This window comes from Dromiciops gliroides, chromosome 3 (genome assembly GCF_019393635.1).
Source record: "Dromiciops gliroides isolate mDroGli1 chromosome 3, mDroGli1.pri, whole genome shotgun sequence".
Lineage (NCBI taxonomy): Eukaryota > Metazoa > Chordata > Mammalia > Microbiotheria > Microbiotheriidae > Dromiciops > Dromiciops gliroides.
The window spans coordinates 454,978,888-454,993,595 of NC_057863.1; the positions used below are offsets into that span (position 1 = coordinate 454,978,888).

The following is a 14,708-nucleotide window of genomic DNA, read 5'->3' on the forward strand; positions in this document are numbered from 1 at the left end:
CCTCAATGTTTGTTTGTTCCTCCTAGATGGTTAATTTTTGAGTCATCTTATGGAACATATGTAATTCACATCAGGAACCTCAGCACCAGAAGATACTCCAGAACTACTACAGTATAAAAAGGCAAGAGAGTAAGAATGAACCTTTGTGAAAGAAAGGAATAAAACTGACTTCTATACATAACAGAGTAGACAGTCAGGGGGAAAAGGGAAAGTTCTCAGAAACATATTGAAGTTTATGAGAAGAAAGAAATCTGTATTTCAAAAATGAGAGGCCCATGTAAAATGTATATTCAGTGGCAAAACTGTAGTCAGATACCAAAGGAATCCTGGGTAAAAAAAATTTAGAGAGCTCCTGATCCAAGATATGTCCCTCCCCAAGTTATGGGGTAACCTAGGGGGAGAAGGGAACCAACTTAAATTTCGACCCAATTTTCATATTGTATTAAAAATCCAGTCTTTTATATTCTGGCCAGTTCTTTTCACTCATTTATTTTTATTGAACAAAAGTAGAGTTTCCAACTAGCTCTCTCTATACCCTACTCCATGTGACCTCTGGCTAGGAAGAGCATCCAGAACTATACTATCTCTCATAAGGTAAATGTCTCATACCTCAAATGAAGTTCAATACCACCTCGTATCTTTCTACCCCATTGTGTTTGAGGTTATTTAAGTATGAAGACTAATACTGGTAGTTTTTAAAATGGAATTAAAATAATTCTCATAATTCTATGTGTTATTAGGTAAGAAGAAGATTTAGAAGCTATTCATGCTGTATATGTATTGTACAGTTTGAAGCTGTGCAATCATAGGTCTCCAGGTGGAAGTGACTTCAGAGGCTAGCATGTCCAAACCTCCTCATTCTACACATGAGGAAACTCAGACTGAGGGAGCTTGTGCATCTTGTCTTGCTCAAAGTAACAGGTAAATGGGAGTGACCTCTGATTTCAGAACTAAAGCTCCTTCCACTATGACATAAACACACTCTTCCACCCTCATCTTTTTGAGCAAAGCTATTGAATTCTAAGTCAATTTAAGTGGAGAAATATTTATTATAGGTAAAAAAAAAACCTGGGGTAATTTTATATAATAATTTGTGTATGTGCACTTTATCCACAGAATTCTTTCGAGAAACTTACTAACCTATGCCCTTCAGGATATTTTTCAGTTCTTCATTCCACAAGTTATTTATATAGTTCTAAAAAACTATTTCCTGACATTTTTAATGTGTGTTGCCTTTATTTTCACAGTGTGCCCTTTTGCCCTACCAAGAAAAAGATAATTAGGAACCCTGAATGGCTTTCTTTGTACCATTCATTATCTCTACACCTCTAACAAATTTGCTATTATTTTCCACCTTGCCTAACTAAATAGTGCAGTCTTCTTTTCTTCTCTTCTTAATATGGAAACCTACAGGGCTTCTAATTTTTTTCTATTGTTTTCTATATGTTTTTGCTGTATGTTTGACGTGAGGTCACCTAAACCTATATATTATGGCTTTAAAATTCCTCTCTTTTACAATTTTATTTTCTTCTGACATTCATCCCATCCCTATCATCCTAACAAGTGGCATTAATGCAGAGTTCATTGGATTTTTCTAAGTCATAAGGTTATACACTTAGGCACTTGGAAGACTGAATTCTTTTTATGTGCCCAACTAACTAAACAACTTTCATTCAATATCATGCAATCAAACCCATGCAAGGGAAATTGGGGGTCTTGAATCTGAATCCTAGCTGACAACACTAGCTACAAGTCTCTGAACAAGTTATGCAGCTAGTGTCTATCTAAGAATACTAGACCTCATAAAATATTTTAAGTTCCAGTTTAATTTGGTCAACCTGCCCTGCCCATACACTTAAGGAATGAATCAAAACATTTTCCCTCCATGGCTTTTAAACAATATCAATACAAGTGTCTGCTTGAAACTGCAATATAAACCAGAGAGTCCTGCTCTGTGGTACCAGCAGAGAAATGAGCCAAGAAAAAATTAAGCCCATTCAATTTAGAGAACTCCTTCTTTACCCTCTCCACTCTTTGAAGAATGATCTTAGCTCCTAGTTAGAGGATGCTTCTGCCAATAGGGTGTGCCTTGAGGCATGTCCAAAGGGCAACCCTTTGTATTTTTCTGCCACAGTGCCTTAAATGTTTAAGATTCTCATAGGATTGTTGCCTTTTGTTATCTGAAGAGGTAACTAAGAGGTTGCTAACATATCAACAGAGATGGTATTTGATTACTACTCATCTTGAGATGATGGGATTCTGGACCTTCAAACAGTGGATGTGACTCCGAGTAGAGGAGAGACAGTATTAGAGTTGGGATATGAATTGATGGAAATGAGTAAGGTTACACCAAGAGAAGAGTTGGAATAATGCTGAAATACAGCTTTTTCTTCCCTATACCATAAATGTCTGCAATGAAGAAAACTTTTAATTTTCAAGTTTCAGTCCATGCCACTCAAAGTTCCCAATCATGCTCTTATTGCACAAAGTCAACTGATGCAATTCAACCCAAACTCCTGCTTCTGTAGTAATTATGTTAATCTGTATAGACACAGCTTTGATCTCTTCATTTCTAGTTAATTAGTGCCTGTGAATAAACCAAGGGGATCATGTCATTCGCCAAGGGCTACTTTAATGGTTTATGTACTGTGACACATATATTGGAGTTCTAACCATGGTAGATCCATCTTCACAAGTTATGGAAAATTGGAAGCTGGTTAAATCCAAACAAACAAACTTCTCTTTGTTAAACAATTTGATCTATAAAATGAAATTAAAATGTTTCTTACACAGGAGCAAAGAAAGGAGCTTGTTATAGTGTGAGCCAGGACACTTAGGGGTTTGGCCATTTAGGTGTGTAACTAAATGAGCATGTGGCATGTGTGTGGTGGCTCATGTAAGGAGAGCCTATGAGAATGAAAGAATGTAATTGGGTAGGCTGTTCAAGAGACCCAGGGGAATGTTGCACATGAAAGAATCATGGAAAGATTCAAACATCTTGCTTTCCTTATTCTTAGACCAAAAGGGGGAAAGAAATAATACTAATTTTTAAACGGGTTTATCCACTAGTTTCCAAAAGGATACCATCAAGATGAAATTCTATTATATCTAGTTTTTTTTTTCTCTCTTAAAAAACAGATGAAGAAAACAGTAACAAGTTTTTGGGAAATTTTACCTGGTTGGAATTGGCACCTCAGCCAGTCCTGTGAGCAATACCGCTGGGGACAATCTAACAAATGCGACTATAGTTCGGTCCAAGAATTCTAGTTCTCCCACTAAGATATTTGAAGCTTCTGCCCCAGGAGGAATCTTTTTCATGAAATGTAGATCAACCTAATAGCACCAAAATTTAAAATAAGATTAATTTTAAAAACAGGAATACATGTGGTAAGTCATGTACACTATATAGCACAATGCTCCTTGAACATTTCAGGCCCTCAATAAATGTTTCTTGAATGAATTCCCTAAAGCTTAAAATCCCTTTTCCCCTTTCATGATAAGGCACTTAAAAAAAGAAAACATAGTTATTATAAAATTGGGCCCCTAGGAACAAATCCCTTAGATTTTTGATTAATTATAAAAGAAGTGGAACTTTCTTTTCATCTTCAATTACTTTGCCATTTCTGGACTTGTTTGCATGTTTAATTAAATAAGTATTCCCTCACATTTTTTGACAATAACTCATCTGGTGCTTGGTTCTGGATTTAAATATGCTCTTACTCTCTCACTTTTTTGTGGCCATTAACACCACAATATAATGTAATTTCGAACATATTGTATGTTTTTGGAAAATGTTTTCATCTAACATATGCCAATTACAAACAATTCTATGGATGACAGTATATATTTTCCTTCTTTGCATGGGAAAAGCAAAAGTTGAAAAAGCCAAGTGGTACAAAGGCTTTGAGGAGGTATTATTTTTTCCTGTACCATTCTAGTTGACTATAATGGATTGAGACAACTTCTCTTTATTCATTAATTCTTTAAACATTTATTGAGGACCTACCATGTGCAATGCATATTTCCTAAGTAGAAGGCTTAAAGTGGCATAAGAGAAATAAATCAAATAAAAATATTCAAGTTTAGAGGGTTGGAAACCCCCAAAAGCTGAAGTCATAGCTGAAATACTGACATGAGTATCCATGGATGAAATGAATGGCTACAGACTGTAATCAACAATTAACAAAAGAAATGTTTGATAAGAGGAGAGATGGTATATATCCATAAGAAGTCCTGATTCATGTGCTCAGGGTTTGAGGGGGGTCCTGAGAATGAGGCTAAAATCAATTTAATAAAATCCACCTGATCTTTCTTTCTGATCCCCTTTGGTTAGATATTCATGAATGTCTGTGCTTCAGGCTGGGAAAAACTATGGGTTTATGTGTCATAGAATATATTCGCTCAGCTTAATGAGCTAAGGAGTACAGAGAAGAGAGGAAATGAGTAGAGGAGGTAAGGGAAAGGAAGAACATTAATCAACACAGGTGAGGGCGGTGAGGATTTTTCAGGTTGAAAAGACCATTTATGAGAATGATCATTTGGGAGTAATCTTTTTTTTTTTTTTTTAGTGAGGCAATTGGGGTTAAGTGACTTTCCCAGGGTCACACAGCTAGTAAGTGTTAAGTGTCTGAGGCCAGATTTGAACTCAGGTCCTCCTGAATCCAGGACCAGTGCTCTATCCACTGTGTCACCTAGCTGCCCCTGGGAGTAATCTTTTCAAGGCTAAAGTGGAGCATTCTTAAATTTTTAGACTGAGCACCTTTAAAGAGCTTGTCTCCAGTACAGTTGGACTAAATGTGCTTCCCTTAGGTGTTTGTATGCTTAATTTCTATGCAAATATTAAGAGTTAGACAAGGATGCCCATAGTGCTATACTGTTGCCTTTATAAAATTCAATGTGAATTTAATTTAAAGTTTGAAAAACAACATACTGTTTATTTTGGAAATAAAGAATACTAAAGAGAACCCAAATTTATTTTGAAGGGAAGTTGAAAGTTTTAAGAAGAAAAAATATTGGAAAAAAAAGAAAGACTAGAATAGCATAGTAGACCCCCAAAAGAATAATTGCAACAATAATAAAAACAGATGTTTAGAAAAGGTGAACTCCTAATTGCAAGTACAAAATAATCCAGCCATTTAAATTACAATAACTTGAATGATCAATATGACCAGAAAGATCATTTGGATGAGATTGAAATATTTTGCACAATCATTATCTGGAAAGCAATTGTAGATTTCACAGGTCTCTCTGAGGAGAAAATAATAACTAAGGTATATTTCCCTTAGTGAAATGAAAAAACACATGGTGTTAATATGCTGGAACAAAATTGTCAAGTGACAAATCCTAATAATTTAGAATAATTGTACAACTGGTTGCCAAAAGGTGCTGTGTAGGCACAATAAAAGTAGCTTCAGTGAAAATCTTAATTTCCATCAATGAAAATTCCATCTAGCATTCATTTAGGTTTCTAAAAGAAAAAAAATAATAATGATAAATATTTAAATTTTTTAAAATAACTGCCTTAAGTTACATAAGAGTTTTCTAGTTATTTAACAGAGGACTACATGGGTATGCAAATTAGTTTCTATTTATACAGAAACATAAGTGAGGCCTTTACACACTCCTCTTAATGTTATCAATTAAACTGCATCCAAAGCATAATTTCATGGAAGAATCTGCTATCAGAATATGACTATCAGGTGAGTAGTAAAAAGCTCATATTTGAAGGATGAATGTATCAGGTTAAAGAGAGAACCTTTAAGGACTCTCAGAAAAACAATTCATAAAAATCTTCAACGAGAAAAAGAAGCTGACAGGAAGCAACAGAAAACCTTCCACAGGACTTCTGCCCATTCAGGAGTCTCCACAGATTCTCTAGGTTTATTTGCTCATTATTTATAAGCACTCCAAATCAAGAAATATAAAACATGTTAAAGAATTATATATTGTGGGGCAGCTAGGTGGCGCAGTGGATAGAGCACCGGCCCTGGAGTCAGGAGGACCTGAGTTCAAATTCGGCCTCAGACACTTAACATTTACTAGCTGTGTGACCCTAGGCAAGTCACTTAACCCCAATTGCCTCACCAAATATATATATATATATATATATATATATATATATAGTTATAAACACAGCCCAAGAAAGATGACTAAAATGAAAAGGTCTGATTTCTATTTCAAATTTGCTTTATTTGAGGAATTCAGAATTTGCCAAGCTATTTCTTTTCACAAACCTTCATCAAGTGTAAAGATTCTCTCTCAGTTGAAAGTTATATGGCCAGAGAGGAATATTTGAAAAACCAAAGCTCAAGGATGTACACAGGCTGACAAGTATGGGCTACCCTGTTATCTGAGAGGATAGATGTATCCAGTGCAGGTAAATAAAAAGCCAACATTTTCCTTTTCTGATATTTCAGTTGCAAGACTATGAAATAAAGAAAGGACACCAAGGATTTGAACAAAAGAGACAGATAATTTATTTCAATTAAAGATTGCTCTGCAAGATGAATACTAAAACTAAACTACTAAACTAAAATACTAAAACTAAAGCTAGATCACAAACAGTATGAATAATGAATCCCCCTGAAATAATGGTGTGTATTAAAATTTGCAGTATTCAGAATTATAATTCTGTTAAATATGGCTATTGGTTCTAGCCTGATGGAAATATGCATTGCACTTTCAAATAATGTAACCATTTCAGAGTATTTATTATTCATACTAATAGGGGTCTACATGGCACATTGGATAGAGTACAGGGCCTGGAGTCAGGAAGATTCATCTTTCTGAATTAAAATCCAGCCTTAGACACTAGCTGTATGACCCTGTGCAAACCACTTAACCCTTTTTTCTTCACTTTCCTCACCCATAAAATGAGCTGGTGAAGGAAATGGCAACTACTGCAGTGTCTTTTTCAAGAGAACCCTAAATGGGATTATGAAGAGTTGGACATGACTGAAAAACGACTGAACAACAACAATAGGGATCTAGTTTTATTGGGCAAGTTTTATAATGTGAAAATTGATGAAGTAGTTGTTTTCATGGGTGGGTCATTGTATACAAGTGGATTAAAATATATTACCAAGGATATATGAGACTGGAAAAGGAGGGGAGCCAGACATTTATTGAGAAGGTGGTACAAGAGATGTATAAACTAAGCACTATATTGACATCCCTGAAATATTAAAAGAACAAGAAGAAGGCCTTCAGCACATTGTTCATATCCTCTTAAGGAGTTAGAGAAGAATTACATAAGATGGTAGGACATGGACAAACTGTCATTTTCATTGCTAGACAGAGTACCCATATGGATCAGATAATAGAGTCAAACAAATATTAAAGTAAGTAAATTATTTATATATGTGTAAAAATTACCTTATTAGTAGTTTAAGGACATACACACACTAAATTCAGAATTTTTCCTGTTTATGCTTTATTGTTTATTTTCTCTCTGTTTATGTGCTACTTTTGAAGAAATCATATTTTATTATTTATTGATTATTAAATTTTTTATTGATCAGCAGAGACCCCCTAGATCTCCACCATTGGTTTGAATCTTTGCATCAACAATTTCAGTAAAAAAATCTTAGAAAGGGAGTTATTCCTCCCCTCCCCCAAAACACAAAGACATGGAGAGTATACACAATGAAAAGAGAAATGCAAAGCATCTCTGGCCAGCTGGATTCCTACAGAAAAACAGTGTTTAAAAGACCTCATCACAGGTTCCTATGGTGCTAGTGATCTAGGAAAGGTCAACAGCAACAGAAAGAATTGAGGACAGATTTTTCCAGTTGCATTATAAAGCAATTAGTAGCAGAACTGAGCAAAGATAAGAACTTGTTGAAACTTAGGCAGGAAGGATACCCGTGTTTTCATTCCTTTTGTGTCCATTGTTTGAGTTTGTCTCCCTAAGGTGGTTCCTAAGGGATTAAAATTCCAGAAGACTCATTTTATTTTATTTTTTATTTTTATGAAAATGGAGATCTCTGGAGAAGGAGACTATAATGGCTTAGGCTATTCAAAATACAATTGGAATGAATTTTCAATGAAAATGGAGCCTCAGGCTCCCTGGCTATATTTAGAGGCAGCCCTTTGTCACCTTGGCTGTAGATATCCCTTGGCTAAATGCCATAGGTGTAAGGATAAGGGAACAGCAAGAAGTAATAAAACATTCACTGAGTTTGGAGTCAGGAGATTTTGGGTCAAATTCCAGTTTAAATACTAGATGGATGACCATGCATAAGTTACCTGAGCCCAAATTTCTTCAAATAATACTTAATAAATGCTTCAAATAATATGACAGAGGTAGGGAAAGAAAGTGCTTTGTAATCTTCAAAATGCTTATATAAATGTGAGATTATTTTTTACACATAGTATTTTTTCCTTAAAAGTTCAATTCTAGGACAGTGTCCTTGGGGAAGCCCTTCCTTTTACCCCTACTTGTTGGTGCTTTCCCCTTCTTGAAGTTAGATTAAATTTTTGTGTTTTAATGTCATATTCCCTTAGGAGAATGTATTTTCCTTGAAGAAAGGGACTGTTCCATTGTGATTGTTTCTTTCTCTCCTCTTTGTGTCCCCATTGGATGCTAAATAGATTTTTGAAGGTATTTGGAGGTGTCTTGGGGAGAGCTCAGGAGAGTCATTGCCTTTCCTCTGCCATCTTGACTCCACCTCCCAAAATAGATTTTTATAGAATTGAATTGAACTGAATGGTCTATGCACTGGTTCCTGATTTCATTATTGGAGACACATTTTAAAAATACATATGTACATAATTTCCTTCTACATTTCTGACAGAGCTTTTAGATTATAAAAGTGAATCAATTAGGTCCACACTTTCTGGGAGAGCATATGATATTCTGTTTAGAACTAAATTTGGTCTAACAAAGTATTTCCAAATTACTTATATGACTGCCTATGATCATGGTTTGTAATCTTGTAAAATTTGGTCTTGAGTTGTATCCTGGAGGTTATTCTAGAATGGATCCAAACAGCAGGCATAGCCTTGAAAACAATAAAATGTTAGCATCTGATCTGGATATGTCCTTGCCAAAGTCAGGCTGAATGTCTTTGGGCCCCCTTTGAGTCAAGAATTGTATTCAGTCTTCTAGGCACTATTATCTAGACTTTAGAAGAAGAAGACTTTTCTCCAGGCATTCTACCACAGTTTGGGGACAGAGGTGATAAGAATGTCCCATTAGTTAAGGAAAGAATTCATCTGGGCCAGGGCTGTGTCATTTTGGATACTGATCATGGAAGTGGGTTAATGGTGAGACTAAAAGAGGGATCTAAGACTATAGGGACAGCACATGGCATATTTGACCTCATTCTTTTGAAAGCACATTCTGTACTGTGGTGTGGTAGAGAAAATATTTGGGGTATACTTTGGAAGAAAAGCTTTAAATCTTTGGTGTTCATTTCAGAGGGAGAAGGAAAGAGGGAAGTGGGTTATTTGTTTATTTTATTTTTTTTGCAAAAATACTTCACATTATACTGGAAAGGACCCCTGACCAGAGGATCAGGAGGTCTGGGTTCTAGTCTTGATCCTGCCTCTCATTTTCTGTATAGCTCTTAGCAAGTCACTTCACTCTCTGTCCCTCAGTTTCTTCCCCTGTAAAATGAGGGTGATAGACAAGGCGATACTTGAAGTCTTTTTTAACTTTAAAAATAGGTAATTTAAAAATCTTTTTTTTTTTTTTAGCAAATTAAATACTTAAATGCAGACTAATGAGATACTGTGTACATGTTGAAATCAGCTATTTAGGGCCACTGGGGGTTATTACAAAGGAAAGAAACTGTAATAATGTTTGAGAAATATAGGAAACCTTATTTATTCACCAAGCCTTGGTATGGGGAAAAAAGGAAATTCAAAATTTTTACATGCATTTTAAAAGAGCACATTTATATGGATAGGCAAGATTTTATTTCCTACTATCTTTAAAAAAAAATTTGTGAGGCAGTTGGGGTTAAGTGACTTGCCCAGGGTCACACTGCTAGTGTCAAGTATCTGAGGTCAGATTTGAACTCAAGTCCTCCTGACTCCAGGGCAGGTACTCTATCCACTGCACCACCTAGCTGCCCTCTATTTCCTACCATCTTATAAAATTACACACATGATGCTGTTCTCAATTGCTATGCTAAAGTCATGTCGATAAATAACAGGGACAAGTAATATAGGAAATTTTGGAATCTATTTTGTCTTAATGAGGTTTGAAAGAGAAATTATAGTTTTCATAAACTTTGGAGCTACAAACATGAGCTCTTTATAGGAATTTTTCACTAAATATACAATAATGTACTAAAATATCAAGAATCTCCAAGTAAATTGATAACATGATTGAGAAATTCCCAGAACTTTTAATAATCTGAACAAGACTGATTTTTTTTTTATGAAAGAACCAAAGAAACTAAAAAAGATCCAACTGTAGATGGGTGCTAGGCATTTTGGAAGTGCAAGAAAATGGTTGCTCTTGCCTTTTTCTGTTCTCCCTGGTTAAAAGCAAAAAGTATTTCTAATATTTTTGAGGTTCCTTTCTCATAAAGATGTAAATTAGGTAGACCCTCATAGGAGTTTTAATTCATAATCTATTTTCAGTAGGATAGAAAAGCAAGAGGCTTAGACCTGCAACTTGGTTGCCATATATATATATATATATATGTATGTATGTATGTATGTATATATGTATGTATATGTATATATATATACATACATACATATATACACACATACATATATACAGAGTATTGTAAAAAATTAATTATTTAACTTTAATCATTTAAATCATACCTTTTAAGAAATGGGAAAGGCCAATGAAAAAAGTGGATTTTCTAAGAAAAAATCAAAATACATATACATATACATATATGGAAAAGGTTAATGGAAAGTAAGTCTGCTTTTCATATTTATCTAACAACAACTTCTTAATAACACATAAGATCAAAAAGGTGATACAAATCTTTCTAATTTGCTGTATGTAATTTTTTTAATGTGAAAGGTTTTTTTTTTATAAGAACATGATACAATGATTTTTTAAAAAAAAGATGCACGAAGACAGGGGCACAGGGTTACAAAATTTAAAAAAAATTAAAGTGATTACTTGGAAGGTAGGGCAATTTGGATTATTGTATTCTGCACTGCTTTTGAAAAAAAATAATAATTGTAACCTTGTTACACTGTGAAAGTCTGTATAAAAGTAAAACAGTTGCTTTTGCCACTATCTTCATATACTATTGTTTCAGGTACTAGGAATGTCATTTGAATTCTGTGTATGCTTGTTTGAAACAGTAATTCTATTCCAGCTGTCAGATGAATGAAGATGCAAAATGCCTTAAAAACAGCTTAAAAAAAAGTTGATGGATGGAATAAATTTATACTGGCCTAACTTTAGAACCATGTGTCTCCATATGGTGAAATATGCTTTTAACTTCTGTAGAAATGGATCCAGAGTATACCCTCACCTCTCTCTCTTGCTGATGTGGAGGTCCTTTTTCAAGCTTTTGTTTCATCCCACATGGACTATTATGCCCTTTTTGCTGGCCTCCCAGTCCCTGCACACACAATTAACAGACTTCAGCTGATGTAAAATGCTGCTGTGGATACTCAGCCAGGCAACACAGGGAACATACATGCTTAGAATTCGACCTGGATCAGTTAGGCTGGTTGGCAGACAGATTCCAGATTCCATAAAACAGCTCAGGATTAGTCTTGTTAGAAGCTTGAGTCAAATGAGTTCCCTTACCTCATCCCTTTTCCCTACCCTTCCCCCATTTTTTTCAGATTAAATTGGTGTTTTTTTCAATTAATAAGCATTTATTTTCTCTCTCCCATCTCCCCCTTCCCAAAAGGAAAAAGAAAAAAGCAAAATTCTTGTAACAAAAACACACAAAGTGAATTAAACAAATTATCATATTAACCATGTTCCAAAATAAGAGTTATATTCTGCATATCAAGTCCATCACCTCTTTGCCAGGAGATGAGTAGCATATTTCATTTCTGGTCTTCTGGAATCATGGCTTCCAGTCCCATTCTGATTGCATGTTTTATTACTTATTAGCTTAGGTAACCTGTTTCAACTACTAGGACCCATGTCTTTGTAAATTATTTTCCAAAGATAATCATCGGTATTGCCATTTTTTCATTTATCAGTCATAGTTGAAACTATCTTTGCTTCATGTTCATTGATCAGCCAGAGACCAGCACATAGGCTACAGGAAAAATGGTCCATGTACTCACATCTCCTTGACTTATACATATTTATCTAACAGAGATCATTTCAGTACAGGATTTAATATGTGCCACAATCAAATCTGTACTTTGATTATGTGAGCCAGTTTTATTTTCTGTGATTTCATTCAAAATATATTCCAATATGTTACATGTTCAGATGTAGCAAGCCATGCCTGACATCCTAGAGTATGCCTCTGTGTGAGCAATGATGCATTCATTTGGATTTTCTTTTCTTTCTTTTTTTTTTTAAACAAATGTGTAAGCAAAAAATACTTAAAAGACATTCTAAGAAGGGGTATGCAAATATATGTGCACATATGCATATGCACATATACACATATGTATGTGGGTAGATATATTTTGGCATTTTGTTCAAGTCTCTGATTTCATTGGTGCAGGGAACTACTGAGGAAACCCCCTTTGCCAATGCAGATGGCCCACTGTTCTCCCATTTCAAATCTTAGTTACTTGGGGCCACTGAGAAATTAAGGTACTTGGCCACATAGCCATCATGTAGCAGAGGTAAAGCTTAAAGGTAGGATTACCTATCCACAATGCATCATTGCAGGCATATGTGTCCATAGTATTAGTATATCTATGCACATATATACATGCTTACATATGAATACACAGATAAATGTATTTCTATGGAAGGTGGAACTAGCCTATGGGGGAGGTTTCTAGTTTTACAATTCTTTCAGGTTAAAAAAAAATTATTCTTTTAATTGAAAGAGACACATTTGCTAAATGACTGAAACCTGATGCATAAAATTTGCATATTTAAAGGTTTATTTTAGACTTAGCAAAACCTTATATCTTGAATAAAATGCAACCATTGTCTACAACTAAACATCAAATTTTGGCTGAGAAATGAAATACTTTTCATGCAAAAACAACTTTTATATTAACACAAAAATTTATTGGAAATACGGTTTGGTAACTACTAGAAGAAAATCAATGAGCTTACATATGCTACAAAGAAAGTAAAAACAAAACCAACAACTTATTTACCTTACTAAAATCGACAGTGCTGTTTTCTCTGCTTACATCATTTTTATTTTCAACACTGGCTGGAGTAGACTGAGGAGAAACAACCTGAGCTGCTAAAAAAAAGAAAGAAAGAAAGAAAGAAAGAAAGAAAGAAAGAAAGAAAGAAAGAAAGAAAGAAAGAAAGAAAGAAAGAAAGAAAGAAAAAAGAGATCATCATTACAAAATACAAGCAATTACTACTTACATGATTCTAGTACTATTAAGAAAAGTGCAAATTGCAGTTAACTACACTACTATGTGTTTGCTACTGAATTTATGAAATATGTGAGCATGAAGGGTCATTATTTATATAGCTATATCAACAGGCACATTCTCAGACAATAAGTTGCATATAGAAATGGGAGAACTCAGATAATACAAACCCATTCTCTTTTTTTTTTCTTTTTTGTGGGGCAATGGGGATTAAGTGAAATGCCCAGGGTCACACAGCTAGTAAGTGTCAAGTGTCTGAGGCCGGATTTGAACTCAGGTACTCCTGAATCCAGGGCTGGTGCTTTATCCACTGCGCCACCTAGCTGCCCCCCAAACCCATTCTCAAAGTGAAAATCTGAATCAAGGTAACTTGAAAAAAATTATATCATACAAATTACATTTAAAAATATCCATGTTGAACTCAAATTACAGCATATTCCATAGGACAGTTCCTAAAAATAAATATTTTTAAAAACTAGATATTTTAAAGTTTCCAAAATATGAAAGAATAAATCAACTTCAGGTAATTAAAAAAAGGATAGGACTGATTAAATTTAAGGAATTAAGAGAGAATTTATTTTGAAAACATAACAGCACATTTCCTACTCCTTTGAAACCCATGATGTCCTTGAAAAGCAAGGATTATTTGATTTTGGCTTTGATTGAACTCTATAGAAGAGAACTCCATGGAGAATTGCCTGCATATTGTACAATGCCAGGACCTACTGGGCTGAATACCGGATGAAAGTGAGGTTCAATTTCACCATAAAGTCAAATATATTGATAACACAGGAAAGACCTCAATGAAAATGTAGTGATCAATAAATGCTTGAATTGCACTGGCCTTCTACTAACTCTAGTCAGGCATAATACTAGGTACTCCCTGTCTAGAGCTGGATTTGGGGCAAAAGGTAGGCTTATATCTGGTTTTTGGTGATCAGAAAAGATTCACAAAAAATTCTTTGTAATCATAAGGCTACTGTTGTGACAGAAAAGCTAATTTCTTAAAATTGGATTTATATATTTTAGTCTTTTCCTGTTTTAATTATACTCACACCCTCCATCACAAGGTGGGCATGACCTAGGCTCTTACTACTGAAGTCAGGAGAACATAAAAGTCTGGAGCTCATTGTCTGGGAAGTATCTCTTTCTTTTCTCTCTCTACTCATAGTCATTAGAAGTGAACCTGAAACTACTAAGTGTGGAAAACAGTGTTAGCAAGTACCATAATCATTTGGCCT

At 34.7% G+C, this 14,708-nt stretch overlaps 1 protein-coding gene across 7 annotated transcripts in view; it reads right to left on the bottom strand.

The window, feature by feature from the left end:
* The window catches only part of SLC4A10 (solute carrier family 4 member 10), a 373,536-nt gene that overhangs the window by 98,209 nt on the left and 260,619 nt on the right, over positions 1-14,708 (bottom strand). For 4 of the 7 annotated variants that reach the window (XM_043991252.1, XM_043991250.1, XM_043991248.1 and 1 more), the window contains exons 7-9: positions 13,237-13,328; positions 11,457-11,546; positions 3,176-3,333 (exon numbers count right to left, since the gene is read on the bottom strand). In XM_043991252.1, the coding sequence (XP_043847187.1) occupies positions 3,176-3,333; positions 11,457-11,546; positions 13,237-13,328 (340 nt within the window). The remainder of the gene's footprint in view (positions 1-3,175; positions 3,334-11,456; positions 11,547-13,236; positions 13,329-14,708) is intronic. The other 3 variants (XM_043991249.1, XM_043991254.1, XM_043991253.1) reach the window with 3 other exon arrangements.